Here is a 19,256-nt window from a genome sequence, read left to right on the forward strand (position 1 = left end):
TGAAGTACACTACAAATGCACATTTAATACAATTAAGTGCACTTCTTTTTTGTTTTTTACAAGGGATGTTAAACTGAAAAATAGGTCATTAAAATGTGGCTTTATCACTCCGGAATTTATGTTAGTGTGAAAAGAAACTCTAATAACACTCATATTGTAATACTGTAATAATTGGTTGCTCATCTCAGAATGTTCACACACCTATTACTAAAATTGCATTTCTGATAATAAAAAAAATTATGTTATTTCTTTAATAAACCCAATCTTGAAGTCTTAAGTGTCTAAAGGCGTAAACAAAATCTCTAGCATATTTATAAAAGCCCAATGAGTCCCCTTATGTCATTATCATGTGATATAATTACTATATAGCTGTGAGTGTAGACAAATGTACCCATAACCCATAACTAGTGTTAACGGAGATCAAATGTCTCAAAACCTGTGAATGTAGCACTGTGACGCTCATGAATACTACAGGCTTGTAGCTGCAAAATGGTGTCTAGAGCAAACAAATACAAGCCTTGTGTGTGTGCTAAAACATACATAAGGCACAGGGACAACTCTTGAACAATTAACTGAAGCAAAGGCTAAATATGAATGTGATTACAAAACAATCACAAGTAGCTTAAAGGGATCGTTCACACCTTGTCATCATTTACTCGCTCTCATGTCGTTCCAAATGACTTACTTTCTTCCGTGGAACACAAAAGGTGAATTTACTGGCTGCTCTGTTTAATATAATGAAAGTGAATGAGGACTTTGGCACAGAAACACTGAAAAATGGCTTGCTATATGCCTAGTCATCTGAAGTCATACAGCTTTTAGCAACATACTGTAATGTAAGATGTTATATGTAGTTTCCATTGTAGGTTCATATTCGATTCATGATTAAATCTGTCTTTCGAGTCAGGTCTTTTCATTTAATCAGTTGATCCTGTTCACAAAAAATCGGAATGATTCATTCATAAATCCGACTCATCTGGACTAATTCAATTGCAGCTCAACGGGGGTGAATATTATTACACTCTTAATCTTTGTCAGCTGAAGACCAAAATTTGGTTTGAAGACGAAAAAAGTACCAAGCACATTTACTCACACATAGACCCTCACATTGAAAAAGTGGACAAAAAGACAGATTAACACACCAGGTGTAAACGGGAATGTGTCTCTTTCGTCCACTTGTGATCCGATCGACCAAATGTATCTTCAATGTACCAAAAGTTCTTGTGTGACTGAAAGATTTGACACCTGTCATTCAAGCTGAATGGATCACTTTTATATTTTTGTGTTTTTTTATGGCCTCAGTCTCAGTCTCATTCCTGATGTGCTATAGTTGCATGTGAATGAGCGCCCAGCACCCAAAATCACTGCTTTTGTGTCTCACAGAAAAACAAAAGTCACACAGCAACAACGTGAGAGTAAGTAAATTACTTTTGGGTCAACTAATCCTTCAGTTAATGATGTGATAATTACAAAACATTCACGACTTTAACAAACAGATGCTTAGTAAAAAGTAAAAGGATGTTAACTACTTTGGCATGTACATGGAAGTAAGGCATTTGTTCTGAGGGATCAATGAGAAGATGGAATCTTAGTGCAGTAGTATGACTCATCCCTCCTTGTACACCGGTATGCTGCAAAAACCTTCGGCTGAAACCTTGTTAGGGTCTCGGATCACTTGAAAGGAGACAATGATACACAGTATATAAAATGCACACAAAATCCGACCACCGTGACGCTGACGTTTTCCCGTTACGCTTCTCAAATGGTTCGCCAGGCATTGCCTCAGATAACTACGGAGAGATGGATCAATAATCTTGCCTCAGAAGTGTTTCGGTGCACCTCTCCTACGATTCCACTGCGAGGGAGAGAACGGGCAATCAAACCGTTCAGAGGACGTTCGATCCTTCAGACTGTTAACACAAAGCCGGTCGCAGTGTCGATAAAGCGATGATAGAAAGCAAGGAGGCGGGGATGGTGCTGGGTCGCCAGGCTCTGGACCCCCGTACGCTCATACCTGGAACATGAAAAACAGGTCTTTAAGGTGCTGAAGATGATTCACTTGTAATGAATAATAAATACAAAGAGATTCAACTTTTGACATCTGCGACTTAAACTGTAAAATATATTTAGAGGCAAGGAAATTGAAGGTCATTAAAATCTTAAATGTTATAGGAAACATATGAATAATTTTAAGAGGTCTTAAATTTGGGGATGGAAAAACAGGAATCGCGATACACTCTAATGTGATTATTAAGCTTCAAAAGTATGATCTAATAAATATGAACGCTGCATGTTTCTAAGTAGCAACGTGGCGCTGACCCACATTCTAAATGCTTGTGCTTTCAGAGCAGCTCACAATCAATGAATAACACACATTTAAGCCAATAGTGACCATTATTTAATCCACGTGTTATTCAATACAGATTTTATTATAGTTTGGTCATGAAACTCTAGATGGCGCAGGTCCTTTACATGCAATCTGCAAGCAATCACATCATTACTCATGGAACAAGCAGATTGGCCTGTGCTGATCATACAGCCAATTAGATTGCTTGCTCAGCATTTAAATAGTCTGGTTCAGTGTTTTGTTGTAGGCTAGTCCTGCAGCGCGCTATCAGAGTTCCTCTGAAACCCTCCACCTCCCCAGCTCCACCTGCCTAAATCTGCTATGGGACTGATGTACTATTTATGCAGCAGCAGCATCTTACATGCTAACAGCTGTTTTCAACATTGATAATAAGAGGAAATGTTTATTGAGCAGCAAATTAGCATATAAGAATGAATTCTGAAGAATCATGTGACACTGAAGCCTGGAGTAATGATGCTTTGCCATCACAGGAATACATTACATTTTAAAATATATTCATATAGAAAACTGTTATTTTAACCCTTAAATGCATACCTCGGGTCTTTAGCGACCCGGAGCGTCACTCACTACCCTCCTTCTCATTCATTTTTTAAAGTTAGACATCAACCTTCTTAGTATTACTCAATCAATTCATTTTAAACAATATACATTTTTCCTTAAATTTTTTGTAAAAATTGTATAGGGTCGCTAACGACCCGAGGTGTGTAAGATTGTGCGTATATTTTTTTTCTGCACAATAATAATTGAATCTTTAATGACGGAATAAGTGCACTTCACCTTTATTCCACAAGGTGGCAATGTCTGATACACAATAATGAAGTGACGTTTCACTCATTCTTCCTGCAGACTGAAAACGAAACAATAATAATTATAATCTGCAAAGCTTGAAATGGCTCAGCGATTTACTGCAGAGCAAGTACTGTACGCAATCAAATACTAGTGTCACTGTCACTTGATGGTGGATCTGGTGAAGAAGCTGCCAGTGATAAAAATATTGATTTTGAAGATGCTGAAAAGTTTTGAGAATATGTTTGAGATGGCGAATATGAGCCAGATGCTGAATGCACTGGGAAATGAGCTCTGACGAGGACAGTGATGATGGTATAAAACATCTGCTCAAACTGAACCCTTCAAAGCTCCAAAAGGAAACAAAAAATGCTTTATTTCATTCTTCTGTTACTCTAATATCAGGAGAGTTTTATATTATCGCGGCAGGTAGAGATCCATCCGTGTTAGAAATAGATCCGGGTCGCTAAAGACCCAAATATGTAAGAATGATTGGCGAAACAGTCATGGGGTTTTTAAGGGTTTTTATTGTAATTAAAACCCTTTAAGGGTTTAAGGGTTAAATTGTAATAATATTTCACAATATTACTTTTTTTTTTTACTATATTTTGGATCAAATAAATGCAGCCTTGGTAAGCATAAGAGACTTATTTTAAAAACATAAAATCTTACCTATCCCAAACTTTTGAACGGCAGTGTACATATATTAAAATAGCCATATAAATAATTACATATGTATCAAATACAGTTTTTAAGCAGACATATTTAACATTTAACCTGTTAACTGTCACCCCCACCACCCACCTTTTGAGCTAATACATTTGTAATTTAAAAATGCTTGACAGACCTAAGGTTGGACTCTTTTAAAAGAAGACACTCAGCAGATTATTTCACAAGTGAAAACAAAAAATGAAAGTGTAAAAAAGTTATAGAAGTTTAAGTTTACTGTACAGCAAATGTAACTAAACATTTTTATTTTACACAAAATATATATTTTATAAAATAGCTTGAAAATCACAGCCATATGTTGAACCAAGTTAATTTGACAAAAATTAAGCTCACTATAAGGTTTTAAAGTACAGTTTCCATGGTAATGAAATGTCCAATTTCATGGTTTTTACAAGATGAATTATTGAGTGATTAGGCTTTCGAATGGTTTGCAATTTATGATGATTACAAAAAATATGTGATTGGGAAAAAAGCCAATAATAAACATGCCAAACGTTCCGCTACCCTGACAGTTAACCAGCTACAAATTAGTTTACTTTTTGTATTTATAAATAAATTAAATAAATGTGCTTGTAAATGTTTCCTTGTATCCCTTTATTAATGAATCAAGTCATTATGTCACTTAAGTTATTACGTTTCATTGCGCTCCTAAAGTTACAATTTTTCAACTTAAAGCACATGTGCTCCTTTCACTAGTTCATACTTACAAATAATCAGATATGTGTATTTGGTGTGCTGTCCAAAGGGGAGGCTCTGAGCTCAGAATTTGGTCAGAACCAAGAATACTCCCCTCGTATCTCTGAATAGGATAGTAACAGGCTAGTGTGAGGAGTCGGGGTGGTGGAGGGATGCAGAAAACTGTTAAGGGACATAGGTGAGTCGGCTATGTATATATACACTCACCTAAAGGATTATTAGGAACACCATACTAATACTGTGTTTGACCCCCTTTCGCCTTCAGAACTGCCTTAATTCTACGTGGCATTGATTCAACAAGGTGCTGAAAGCATTCTTTAGAAATCTTGGCCCATATTGATAGGGTAGCATCTTGCAGTTGATGGAGATTTGTGGGATGCACATCCAGGGCACGAAGCTCCCGTTCCACCACATCCCAAAGATGCTCTATTGGGTTGAGATCTGGTGACTGTGGGGGCCATTTTAGTACAGTGAACTCATTAGAGTTAGAGAACTCATTAGAGAACTCATTAGAGACTGAACAGCAGTAGAGTTACGAGAAGCAATACATACCATGATTGTAAAATTCCATACTGCAGGACTAGTTTTGGTCAGACAGCTTTTTCTGTTAGAAGCTCTAAGCTCTGGAATTTATTGCCACCTGATATTAAAACTATTCCTGATTTTAAAATGTTTTCTTCCAGACTTAAGACTTGGTTAAAGATAAATCAGAATTGTACTCACTTATAATATTGTGAAGGTATTGTGTATGTTTGGAAGTTATAGAGTATTATTGTTTGAGTTTTATTAATGTATGAATCGGTTTTTAGATACTTTTTGTATTTATTGTTTTTGATTGATAAAGGCCCTTCTAGGGACAAGTGTTGCAAATTAGCCTTTGGCTATATACACTGTGATACAGACATCAGATTGTTTAGTCAAAATGATCTATGTTGGTGGTCTCTGTCCCTATCAAATAAATTATTAAATAAAATAAAAAAATTGTCATGATCAAGAAACCAATTTGAAATGATTCGAGCTTTGTGACATGGTGCATTATCCTGCTGGAAGTAGCCATCAGAGGATGGGTACATTGTGGTCATAAAGAGATGGACATGGTCAGAAACAGTGCTCAGGTAGGCTGTGGCATTTAAAAGATGCCTGTGGCGAGGTGGACGAGCGAGAGACATGGGAGGAGCGAGCGAGATCGGTGTGTGTGATTGAGAATGAACGTCACCTGCGAGGCACACCGGTCTCGAGTCCTCTCATGAGGGAGCACGGAGACATAAAAGGACGAGTGACTCCAGTGAAGGACGAGAGAGGACCAGGCCTGGATTTTAATTTGTGTTTTATTTATGTTTTGTTATGTGTGTGCGGCAGTCGTCCGTGAGGGGCTGCCGCTTTTACTTTCACTTTGTTTGTATTCTTTTTGATTAAAGTTTGTTGTTTATTGTTCGCCGGTTCCCGCCTCCTTCTTCCCACACGAACATACCTCATTACAATGCCCAATTGGCACTAAGTGGGCCTAAAGTGTGCCAAGAAAACATCCCCCACACCATTACACCACCACCACCAGCCTGCACAGTGGTAACAAGGCATGATTGATCCATGTTCTCATTCTGTTTACGCCAAATTCTGACTCTACCATCTGAATGACTCAACAGAAATCGAGACTCATCAGACCAGGCAACATTTTTCCAGTCTTCAACTGTCCAATTTTGGTGAGCTTGTGCAAATTGTAGCCTCTTTTTCCTATTTGTAGTGGAGATGAGTGGTACCCGGTGGGGTCTTCTGCTGTTGTAGCCCATCCGCCTCAAGGTTGTGCGTGTTGTGGCTTCACAAATGCTTTGCTGCATACCTCGGTTGTAACGAGTGGTTATTTCAGTCAAAGTTGCTCTTCTATCAGCTTGAATCAGTCGGCCCATTCTCCTCTGACCTATCGCATCAACAAGGCATTTTCGCCCACAGGACTGCCGCATACTGGATGTTTTTCCCTTTTCACACCATACTTTGTAAACCCTAGAAATGGTTGTGCGTGAAAATCCCAGTAACTGAGCAGATTGTGAAATACTCAGACCGGCCCGTCTGGCACCAACAACCATGCCACACTCAAAATGGCTTAAATCGCCTTTCTTTCCCATTCTGACATTCAGTTTGGAGTTCATTAGATTGTCTTGACCAGGACCACACCCCTAAATGCATTGAAGCAACTGCCATGTGATTGGTTGATTAGATAATTGCATTAATGAGAAATTGAACAGGTGTTCCTAATAATCCTTTAGGTGAGTGTATATATATAGGTCTCCTCTCGTTCTGATTGGATTCCTCCCGAACTTTGTTAATAAAACATTTGGAAAAAAGTAAGCATCAAGCCCTGATCGTTGGGAATTGAAGGATGAAATTACAGCTTTATCAGTGTTTAGCTCTAAATCTGGTGGTGGACAGTCTTGTGCTCTGAGCGGATTTACGTCGACTTACAGTAGACGCTCACTGAGCAGTTTTTCCCATTTAAACGACTAACTAATTATTGCCAAAGCAGGTTGGAAAACCTTGCTATTGGCACAGCTAATCATTTTCCAACATTAACAACCGTAAAAGCCAGGGCTTCTTCGTGAAAACGAGACATTGCAGGCCATTAAATGAAAAATGTGAACAATAAGCCACAGAAAAGAGTCGCCCCTTGCAGTTGCATCAGCCTGTGACGTTATATCCATGGGGGAGTGGAGACGAACGGGCAGAGATAGATGGCGAGAGCTTGGGCTAGTTAATAAAGATCAGACTGCTTAGCCCAGCGGAGAATAAAAGGTGTACGAGGAGGACACATCAAATCAGTGAGAACTCATTTAGAGAGGCGTATTAAACTCTGTGGGCTGCAGTAACAGAGCGTCTACGCTGCAAACTGCACCTGTGCTGTTCACTCGGGGGAACAGGAGGAGAACATTATGAGGTCAACTGTGCATTGTTTATTTTATAGGGGCCTGTGTGTTTAATATCCCTTTGGCATTGAATATTTATCTTTTACATCATGGGCCTTGAAAGCGGAGGGCAGTGAATGTGCTTTGCACACGCCTGCAGGTTTAACTCATGCACGCAAATGTAATATTGTGTAAGGATGCCGACGTGATATAAATGAGCCGAAATATAAACAACTGATGCAATCGAATTCATAAATCACAAATTTTCTAAAGTAACACGGTCCAACAGGGACACCAGGACCCCTTGAGCTTGTTGCATTTTCAAGTCCTTAACAGTGAATGTGAGGGAGGGTGAACGTCATTTCCCCAAGTGCATGGTTCTGGATCCCTTTAATGTCAAGTTTAGCCTTACAACCAGGGTTAGGTGCTGCTACATCAGTTATTCACAAGGGGTGTGAAAAAAGTAAAACGACAGATTGACAAGACCATGGCGGATTCGTTGCGCAACAGAGCCTAAGCATTTGATAATTGTCTTATCCATCTTGTAGAATCCGTGCTCAGCACCGCCGCTCCCTATAGACCAATTTGGAGTCGACGTCACGGTTACGTCACTTGCAGCTGCACACGCACTGTGGTGGCAGAAAAACAGGGGTAACCAGTGGAGGAAAATCTTCGAAGCGTTATGAATCAGCGAGTCGATTCATGATTTGGATCGCGTGTCAAACAGCTGAAATCACGTGACTTTGGCGATCCAAACCGCTGAATCGACTCACTGATTCATAACGCTTCATGATGCTGTGTTTTGAAATTGGTCAACACACCGGGAAACTGCTTTGCGCGGTCTTTGCCTGTTATTTTTGTTGGCAAATGGGAATTTGCGTGCTTCATCATGGTTTCACCGATATCTATGGTTTCACCACGGGGTTTGCAGCTTTTCGTTGACGTTCGCATCGGGTAATTACGTCACTTCAAAACGTTCCCATGGCAATAGGGGGAAATGGCGGCTCTTGTGTGAAGTAAGCGAACATTTTTTCTGCTAACTTTCAGAACAACTTTCTGCTAACATATATGACTTTTTTGCAACGAAAATGCGGGGATTATGAAATCATGCTAGCCCCGCATATTTTGCACTCGGAAATAGCCAATTTATGGGACGAAAGTGTGGCATATTTGAAAAAATGCGGCCCCCGCATAAATATGCGGACTTTGGCTGATTATGCATTAAATCATGCGATCGCATAATCACGTTTTTCTGGAGGGACTGATATATAAGAAATATAAAGTTGGAAATGCAAGAAAAAAAAATTAAAAATTGTGAGATATAAACTTGAAATTACCCTTTTATTTTTTATTATGTGGCTTCAATAGAGTGCTACTGCAGAATTGTAATTGTAGTAGGGTCCGCCCACAAAACACGTCATCGCTGTTTACAAACACAAAAAAGGACTATACCCAGAGTATGTGTTATCGAAAGTTAAACGCGAGCTCCCTGATGTGCGCAAATTAGGCTACAACCAATAGCCTGTCTCTCAATCTCAAAGCTATCTTAGCTGGGCTGTGTAGTTGTAACCATCTCTTAGCTTTGGTCTCTGTTTGCAGAGCGTGTTATTTATTTTTGTTATTTACTGTTTTTATTTCTGTCTACTGTTTTGTATTCCTTTTGTGGAAAGCAGTTCAATTAGGAGGTCACACATATGTTCTGGAAGCTCATATTTCATGTACAGTAAGGTCTGAAGAGACTAAACCTTTACAGTGCTTGTATATTGTTGTCTTTCAATGCATATGATAATTCATACTCAATTAGAACTGAAATTACACTCATTACAAGATGATTAGTTAAAACATTTCAAAATGCACACTGAAGACCATTTTTCCAGTCATAAATGTTGTCTTTTACGATTTCTTAAAAATACTGTGCAAAAATCTCATCTCGTGTTGTTCTTGTGAACCCAATCTCATGTCTCGTCTCCCTCGTGAGCTAAGTGTCTCGTCACACCCCTATTATTCATTTTCCATCTTATTTTAGGGATAAGTTATGGGTAGGGTTAGGTTTAGAGGTAGGGATATGGTTAGGATTAGGAATTTTGTTCCAGGATCAACAAAATATGATGATTAGGAACATGACTTACTCTGTAAAATCACGGTGACCTAATGCCCACCTATCATTTTCATAACCGGTCAACAAGAATAAATAGATGGCAAAAACATGGAGTAAACTATTCAGCCGCTTAGACATCACAACTTCAGAGTGAAACAGGATATTTGACTAGAAAAAATTTAGGGTGGGACTTAATTTGATCCATTGGGAATTGATTGGATGGTGAAAAGAAGGTGTTACATGCCGTATCGTTTATCTATTTCCTTTAACATGGAAACGGGAAATAGAACTGAAACATTAATTTGCACTACTGTTCAAAAGTTTGAGCTTGGTAAGATTTGTAAAATAAGTCTTATGCTCAAAAACACTCAAACTCAGTAATATTGTAAAATATTATTACAATTTAAAAAAACTTTTTTTTTCTCTTTAAATATATTTTAAAATGTAATTTACTCCTGTGATCAAAGCTGAATTTTCAGCATCATTACCCCAGACTTCAGTGTCACATGATCTTTCAGAAAATCTGATGATTTGCTGCTCAAGAAACATTTCTTATTATAATTATCAATGCTGAAAATGGTCGTGCTGCTTAATATGTTTGTGGAAACCATGATAACATTTTTTTATCCTGAATACTTTGATGAATAGAATGTTCATAAGAATAGCCTTTATTTGAAATATAATTTTGTGACACTATAAATGTCTTTACTTTTGATTCATTAAATGTGTCCTTATTGAATACAATTATTAATTTCTTGAAAAATATATAGACTCCAAAACTTTTGAACAGTAGTGTACTGTACATAGGACTACAAAAAAACAAACAAAACAAAGCAATAATGTATCGAATTACTGATATTTAAAAAAAAAAATAGCTTGATCTTACTAAGTTTATGTATGTTGATGGGTTCGGTCGGCATGCCTTCCCCTCCGTCGCTCAGCGCTCGAATCTGAATGATGTAATCGTCATCTGCTGGAAGAGTGAGCTCCACTGAGGTCAGATTTGTTGTTATTGAGTTAATTTCTTTATGCCGGTTCCTTCTGTAAGTCACCTGGGGAGACCAAATGAGAGAGGTGCTAACAACCACTTCGATTTATTCAGCACAAGCTATTTTAGACGATAAAGGAAGTAAAATCAAATTATCATACACTGTGGGGAACCGCAGTGTTTATTGGCACACCTGGTGTTTTCGCTATACTCTACAGCATATATGTCGTGGATCTGCATTAGAGATTAGTTTTATTTTTAATTTCCGTTACCACTAGGGTGGGTAATGGTCCAACAAGAGAAATAATATAAGCACTTTCATATAGTTGTTTCCTAAATGCTCACTGGAATAGAACACGCTAATAGGATTATGTGAAAATAATGCCTTACAGTTGGCTTTGAGGTTTACATTGCTGGGAAGCACTTACCTGATACCCAGTAACATCTGACTCCATCTCCAGAGAAATGACAGGCTCCCAATGAACAGTGAGCTTAGAGCCAATCAGGTTCCACTCCACGTTCAAAGGTGGCTGCCCGGGTGCTGAGGGGAAACACAGCAATTAGCTACTGTGCATGTGAAGACATCACTGAGAAAGACCTGAGAGAGGCGCCTGGCTGTCTGTTTGTTCATTACTCGACATAGATAGTTCAACCCAACTTTTCTGTCACTCCAAACTTTATGAATATATAGCACACAAGTTGAGGACTACTTTAAAGGTACTTTTACTAGTAATTTTGCTTATCACTGAATTCTTTAGTTGTATGAGAAAAAGCAGCGTGAACATTTGTTTAAAAGTCTATTTTTGTTTTCCATGAGAAAAAAAGTCTTGGATCAATATGAGGGGGAAAGTGTGGGATCAGTAAGAATGTCTTCAAAGAAATTAAAACTTTCATTCTGCTAATACAGTATTTATTAAATTGATCAAAAGTGACAGTAAAGAACATTTATAATGTTACAAAAAATATATATATTTAAAAATAAATGCTGTTCGTTTGAGCTTTCTATTCATCAAGTAATCCTGAAAAAATGTATTACAGTTTCCAGAAAAAAAAAATTAAGCAGTAAAATTATTGATTCTTGAGCAGCAAATCAGCATATTAGAATGATTTCTGAAGAATTGTGCAACACTGAAGCCTGGAGAAATGATGCTGAAAATTCAGGAATAAATTACAATTGAAAATATATTAAAATGGGAAACAGTTCTTTGAAAGTCTAATAATAATTTTTGACAATATTACTGTTATAAATGCCTTAAAAATGTACCGACCTCAAACGTTTGAACAGTAGTGTTTGTCAAAAGACAGGTTTCTTTATCTCGTTTAAACAATAAAACGGACAATTCTACATTTACAATAATTTTTATATATCTGCAGAAGAGGCCTAAATGAACGGATAATTGAACAAGCGTATACTCACGGGACTTTTTGGTGGTCACATTGATAGTAGGAGAGAGAGGGCCAGTGCCCGCCGTGTTGAAAGCGCTCACTGTCAGGAAATACTGAGTGTATCCTCTCAGACTACTGATGTTAACCTTGTTCTGATTGGCAGACACTCTGACTTTGCCCATGGTCTCTGGTTTTGTATCATCCTCCCAGTACACCACCTGATTTCAAGAGCAACAGAGAGAAAACACAGCCTGTGGGATCTAAAGACTCGAGGATATAATGCTACAGTGCCATTATGTTCAGTGCAGGAGAATCATTATTCAGGAGTATTTTACTTTTTTTTTTCTCTCCATACATGGGTTTGGGGTGACATGGATGAAGAGTTTCAGAGAGGAATGTGTAATGTGTTCTCTGTCCTTAAAAAAGATGAAGAAAAGCCATTTCGCCCATGCTGCAGAGAGGGCCCCCCATGCATACGGTAAGAACAGGGTGCCCTGTTCTTATTTTCAAATGGAGCGTTTCCATGGGTACAGAGGCAACTTTGAGGTGCAGCGTGGGAGATGACAGGCTCTGACAGAACCCACGGTGCATTTCAAAACCGGACAAAGAGTCATTTCCATTTAGAAGAAGGGACGCACCTCATAGCCCAACACTCTTTCTGAGGAAGCGCTGAGAATGTGCCAGCTCACTTCAATTTCAGTGGCAGAAATGCTTCTGGCCCACACGCCGTCTGGGACGCCACTGGGCTCTGAGAGGAAAGATAAAAAGAGAAAAAAGATGAATACATAAAGACAGAAGAGAAGAGGAGAATTGAGAAGATGAATCAAGACAAGACAGAAAGGCAAAAAGAAAATAGTAGATGAGAGAGAAAAGAGATGAGAGAAGAGAAAGAGAAGAGAAAAACTAGACAATATTGAAAAAAAAGAGATGAGATGAGATGAGACAGTAGAGATAAGTATAGATAAGACTATGAGGAGAGAAGTCCAAAATGAGAAAAGACTGAAAGAGAAGAAACAAGAAGAAAAGAGAACAGGATACAATGAGGAGAGACAAGACTAAAAGAGAAGAGATGAGATAAACCAAGAGAGGACAAGATGAGAAAATACAAAATTCAAAGAAGGGAAGAGATTAGAGGAGATGAAAAATGAAAGAACTACTGAAAGAGAAGAGAACAGAAGAGAAAAAAAGTCTGAAAAGACTGAAAGAAGAGACAAGAAGAAAAGAGGATGCAACAAAGGGAGATGTAAATGAGACAAAACTGAAAGAAAAGAGATAATGAGAGAAGACCAGATCAAGCTCAAGAGAAGTGAAGAGACTAAAGGAAGCGAGAAGAACTACGACAGAACAAGGAGAGAAGCCTAGATGAGACTGAAAGAGATGAGATGAGATAAAAAGAGCGAAGAAGAAATGAGAGAAGCGAAGAGACTAGAGGAGACAAAAAGAGAAGAACTAGAGTGCAACAAGGAGAGAAGCCAAAAAGGGACTGAAAGAGAAAAGAAGAGCAAAAATAAGATGAAACAAGACAAGACAGAAACAAAACTGAATGAGATGAGATGAGATGAGATAAAAAGAGCGAAGAAGAAACAAGAAAAGAGAAGATCAAGAGAAAGGGAAGAGAATAGAGGAGACAAAAAGAGAAGAACTACAAACAACAAGGAGACAAGCCGAAACGACGACAAGGTGAGACAAGAAGACCAATATGAGACAAGACTTAAAGAATAGAGATGAGAAGAGAAGAGGATGCAATGAAGAGAGATGTAAACAAGACAAAACAGAAAGAAATGAGAAGAAACCTGAGGAGACAAGTTGAGAAAAGACAAGCTCAAGAGAAGGGAAGAGATTAGAGGAGATGAGAAGACAAGAACTAGGATACAACAAAGAAACAAGCTGAAACGGGACTGAAAAAATAAGATGAACCGAAACAGGACAGAAAGAGAAAAGACGAGATGAAATTAGATGAGATGAGACGAGATGAGACAAGAAGACCAAAATGAGACAAGACTGAAATAATAGAGATGAGAAGAGAAGAGGATGCAGCAAAGAGAGATGTAAACGAGACAAAACTGAAAGAGATGAGATGAAACCTGAGGAGACAAGTTGAGAAAAGACGAGATCAAGAGAAGGGAAGAGAGTAGAGGAGATGAGAAGAGAAGAACTAGGATACAACAAGGAGAAAAGTTGAAACGACGACACTAGAAAAGAAGGGATGAGAGGAGACAGAAAGAGGGGAAGAGGCAAGACTAGACGAGAAGAGACAAGATGAGATGAGAAGCACAAATCTGAGGCTGATGAAAGTCATTTGTAAACGCCTGATGCAAAACCCTTTGTCTCTAAAACGGTAAATTAATGGTTTTTATTTTAACGAGATAGCTGAGTGACACAAAGGAATATTATCTGTACAGGAATTCAATTAATGCTGTAGTTTCCTGACACAACGCTGTCCGCCCGTCACTCCACGCGCACACGGATCCTAACCAGCTAAAAGATTCCAACACTGGTAAAACCACCTGACATTTACAACATAGCATTATGTCCAGCTGTTATAGTACATGCTTTACTCTGTAGTTACTGCAAAAAGATTATTGGACATTTTGCAAAATACCAAGTATACTTCCTGTTAAGAAGTGACAAATTATTGCTAAAAGAACAGAAAATTGCCATCAATTGTTGGAGAAACCAATCAAATGATACAACATTATGAATTCTAAATCTCTTTTCCTTGACCATTTGTTACAAAATGCTATGTTCTTTCAGTGCTGCGCATAATATGGTGCTGGTGGTAAAAGCAGAATCAATTCCAGCTTCTGTTCTTGAATGTTTTATGCACCTTACAAAAGACAGATAAATACAGTAACACAGCAAAGAGAAAAATCAATTGAAAACGCTGGAAATGACAGAGAAAGGTAAACGTTTGTGTGCTGCTCATAATGCGACTGGCGGTCCTCACCATTCTCAGCTGAGAACACAATGGTAACGGGGCTGAACGGTCCCTGGCCTTTGGTGTTGTAGGCACCCACTTTGACGCTAAATGGAGAAAAGGGCAGGATGCTCTCGTTCCTGTACACGTAACGGGACTGAGCCGGTGCGGAGGTGACGGCGTGCGTCCAGTTGACCTCTCCCAGCGTCCGGAGAGCGATGATGTAGCCGAATCCATCTCCGTTTTGTAGGTCTTCAGGCACAGGCTGGGAGGGAAACAAAAAACTATAGTGATATTAAAACATACAGACCAGATTCTGCCTCAGGTTCACACCCAGTGCCTTTCCAAATCCCACAGTTTCTGCAAAGTGATGCAACCTCTCGAGAGCGCAAATGAACCGCTTTCTAATATACAACCAAATCTGAATTGAATGCCATTACGGGAGTAAAGGGCCCAGATGGAAAACAGGCTTGGCTTTGACTGAGGTAATAAACACCCCCATTCAATTCCATTTAATTAGCCAAAACTATTACCTCGCACAGAGGGAGTGATAATATAGACAGATGACTTACCTCCCATGTTATTACCAACTCTGACTTGGAACCACCCCCACCTCCGACATCGGTGGGGGCCGTGTCAGGAACTGAAATAAAGAGAAAACAGCCATGTTTTCAGTACAGCAGAAAGATGCAGCCGTCCTCATTGTTTCATTTATTTTTTCTTTTACTCAAAGCCTCATTATCAAGTATCAAAAGAAACAAAGCTCCGGTCCCTTAGCAACTGCTTTTAAAAGATTCTGTGGGCAGCGTCTGAGTTAACTGGCTTTGTTTCTAGTGAATTTCACCATTTGCCAAGAGCCTCTCAACAGTAATGTTCGAAGAATTCGTTCTATATTATACAAAGAGGCGCTTGAGGAATGGTCATATGAAGAATACGGGCACTTAAACATTGGTGAATTCAACCTCAGACAGCACACCCACGGGCCGCCACACAGAACTGGATTGCTCTTTCTCGATCTGGCAAGCCCTGTTCTGATTGGCAGGCTAATCTGATGGGGAATTTATACCTTTTGAGGATGAAATTATCACTGGCCATTCTATCAAGTCAAGAATACTCTGCCAGTTACATCTGTGGCGTGCTTAAAATCAACACGAAAGTTTGAGATCTTTTCTTTTCTATTGTGAAACGGTAAACACATCAGAGAAGAGAAGAGATGTCGCTGCAACTAGGAGGGGAAGTTATTTTGATTAAAAATGATGACAGTGATGTGCACGGTTAATAATTTATGATAAACACTGCGATAGTCCAAAAATAACAATTGTCCATTTTTATTTCATGATGACTTTCGTTCTAGTTAGCTTCTGACCACTTTGTTAATTATTAACGAGTGTGTTTTCATCAAAGTATCCTGAGGATTAATGATATAATAACAAGTGTTTCTTGAGCATCAAATCATCATATCAGAATAATTTCTGAAGGATCACTGGAGTAATGATGCTGAAAATTCAGCTTTGCATCACAGGAATAAATTACTTTTTAGACTATATTAGAAAACATTTATTTTAAATATTTGCAATCAATTAAAAATATGTATTACTATGCATTCTTTGCAGCATTTTTGAACAAAATAAACTTCTTTTAAAAATATAACAAAATCGTTCCAACCCCAAACTCTGCCATAATGATTTGAGTGCAGTTACATGCGAGTCAGAATGTGTATGCCATGTTGTGAATGCGCCCTTTCTGCAACAATGCACTAAAACACACCCAACGAATAACCAAACCATAAAGAATTCACAACATAATTCATAACATAACTCATCACAATGTTAGCATTCAGTGGAAACGTTGCTATTCTTTGTCTGAAATGAATGAACACGTCATGACGAAAACACAATTTAAAGGTTATTTTATGATATGACTTATTTTATGAACGAACACCTGCATCTCACCTGCATCTTCAGTTCTGGTTTTAAGAGATGCGGGACTCGGTTCCCCCACGCCGACGCTGTTTCTGGCCAACACTCTGAACTCGTACTCCACCCATGCGTTCAGATCCACCACCGTTGCCGTCAAGGTGTTGCCGTCAATCACCTCCGGGACTGAGAGCAAAAAGAAAAGCCCTGGTTTAACCGTAAAGACCTGGATTGCACAGCGCCGAAAAGTCAACAACAGCAGCCTAATTTTGAGCCAATGTTTACAGTAAGCCAGAAATGTCACGAAACGTAAAAACGTGTTCTGGGTGGGATGGTGTTCCAATGAATTCGAATTTGAGTGGCAGGGCAAGAGACCAGATTAAGTCGTTTTGCGTTAGTACTTAGAGGCCCTTATATGTACTCAAAGCAAGCATAAGCTTCTTTCTAAAAAGCACATGAGACGTGCTATGGTAATTTCAGCCTCTCGCTGAATTGATGCTCCGCTTGACTAGCTTTAGCTAATCCTGTATTGTTACCCGTGTTCACCGCTTGCCAGCCCACTGTGAAGGCTGTCTTGGCCTGGATGATATAGCTTGTGATGGGGCTGCCATTATCCTGGCCGGGTCTCCAAGAAAGCTGAGCCGTGCTGTCCGTGATCTCCTCCACTGTTACACCATCTGGAGCTCCTGGGGGACCTGATTCAATCAGACAATTAGCGGTGAATTAGCCATTAGAAATGAAGTTACCTAAACTGACATCTAACCTTACTCACCCCCTGCCAGGAAGCTCTCCTCTAATCGCCTCACTAAGCTCTGTGATATAAGGCCAGTCTCTAAAAGGTGTATTACATTTTAAGCTGTTGCTTTTGTGGGAACACTAGATCTCTTTGAGAATCATAACAAAGCTTGAGTTGTTTTCTTAGCACGTCTGGAAGCAGGCATTTCTCTGCACTTCTCTAATTGGTTCTTCCAATTAAAATGTGCAGAGAGCTGTCTTGCTTTGTTAAGTTCACACTCTTTTGGGGGAAAATATAAAGAAATGAAGCATAATCTTTTGTGGTTTTGTCAGCACGGGTCATTGTGTCACTCGCAACATCACTTATGAGATCAGACGGTCTTTGTTTCTTTTTTATACATTTTTTATACATATACACAAATTATACATTTTTGGACTAACATTAACACGATTAAAACCTGTGAATCTCAACCTTTTGGCACCAAGGCCCTCCATTGTCCATAATTATATTTAAAAGCCAGTCACTCCTAGTATCTGTAATAACAGCAGAATTTCATAAGTTTCAGGAGCTGAATGCTCATCAGGCTTCCTGCTCTTTTCACCAATGACTTTTCCAGTTCATCCTTTACTGGATAAAGATTAGGGTCTGTGATTTTTAAGAATGCTCACAATTTCATATATTTTTAGAGCTTGGCATAACTAGAAAAATGTATATCCATTATTAAAATTAAACTACAATGATTTAATTATTTGTTACTAAAAGCGCTTTACATGGAAGGGGGGAATCTCCTCAACCACCACCAATGTGCAGCTTCCACCTGGATGATGCCACGGCAGCCATATTGCGCCAGAACGCCCACCACACACCAGCTGACTGGTGGAGAGGAGACAGAGTGATGAAGCCAATCAGTGTATGAGGATTATTAGGAGACCATGATGGACAGTGGCCAATGGGCAAAGTTGGCCAGGATGCCGGGATTTTTAATGACCACAGAGAGTCAGGACCTTGGTTTAACGTCTAATCCGAAGGACGGTGCTTGTTGCAGTAGTATCCCCATCACTATACTGGGGCGTTAGGACCCACACAGACCACAGGGTGAGCAGCCCCTGCTGGCCTCACTAACACCTCTTCCAGCAGCAACCTAGTTTTCCCAGGAGGTCTCCCATCCAGATACTGACCAGGCTCAACCCTGCTTAGCTTCAGTGGGAAAGCAGTCGTGGGCTACAGGGTGATATGGCTGCTGCCATATATGATTTTGAATATATAATGTTGAATATAATGTGTAATAATGCAATTTTCAGAATATTTTTATTCTGGTGGGGCATTGGGTTACCAGCACCAAGTCAAAGCCTATTCATTTCCACCCCCCCAATGTAATCCCAAATTTAGCATTTTAATCAAAAGTATTTTTTTTGTAAACGTTTTACCATATCGTATCGTATCGTGAGGTCAGTATCGTGATATGTATCGAATCGTGACATGAGGGTATCGTTACACCCCTAACAGAAATCACACGTTTATACTTTGGCTCAGACCTTTAGAAAGGTAGAAAATCTGGTTCTTCAAAGAAAAATAAATAAAACTAATAAAAAATGTTTTTAAAAAAAGATATATTTTGATTTTTAGTTGTTTTAGCTGATATTAATACTTGTTTTGTCATAATTTAAGTCATTTTAAGTGAGGCCCTTTAGTGGGCCACTGATTTAATCCAATTTTATTCGCTCGCTATAGCCTTTTTTACT

General features: G+C 38.9%; 1 protein-coding gene across 1 annotated transcript in view; it reads right to left on the reverse strand.

The window, feature by feature from the left end:
• Positions 1-1,294: 1,294 nt before the first annotated feature.
• cntn3a.2 (contactin 3a, tandem duplicate 2) overlaps positions 1,295-19,256 on the reverse strand; it is a gene marked incomplete at its 5' end in the record, with an annotated part of 80,216 nt that continues 62,254 nt past the window's right edge. The window contains 9 exons of the mRNA XM_079802543.1: positions 1,295-2,014; positions 10,458-10,623; positions 10,988-11,100; positions 11,977-12,163; positions 12,584-12,693; positions 14,893-15,127; positions 15,435-15,505; positions 16,815-16,964; positions 17,315-17,473. Coding sequence (XP_079658669.1) covers positions 1,914-2,014; positions 10,458-10,623; positions 10,988-11,100; positions 11,977-12,163; positions 12,584-12,693; positions 14,893-15,127; positions 15,435-15,505; positions 16,815-16,964; positions 17,315-17,473 — 1,292 coding nt within the window. The 3' untranslated portion in view covers positions 1,295-1,913. The remainder of the gene's footprint in view (positions 2,015-10,457; positions 10,624-10,987; positions 11,101-11,976; positions 12,164-12,583; positions 12,694-14,892; positions 15,128-15,434; positions 15,506-16,814; positions 16,965-17,314; positions 17,474-19,256) is intronic.

This window comes from Gobio gobio (genome assembly GCF_949357685.1).
Source record: "Gobio gobio genome assembly, chromosome: 21".
Taxonomy (NCBI): Eukaryota; Metazoa; Chordata; class Actinopteri; order Cypriniformes; family Gobionidae; genus Gobio; species Gobio gobio.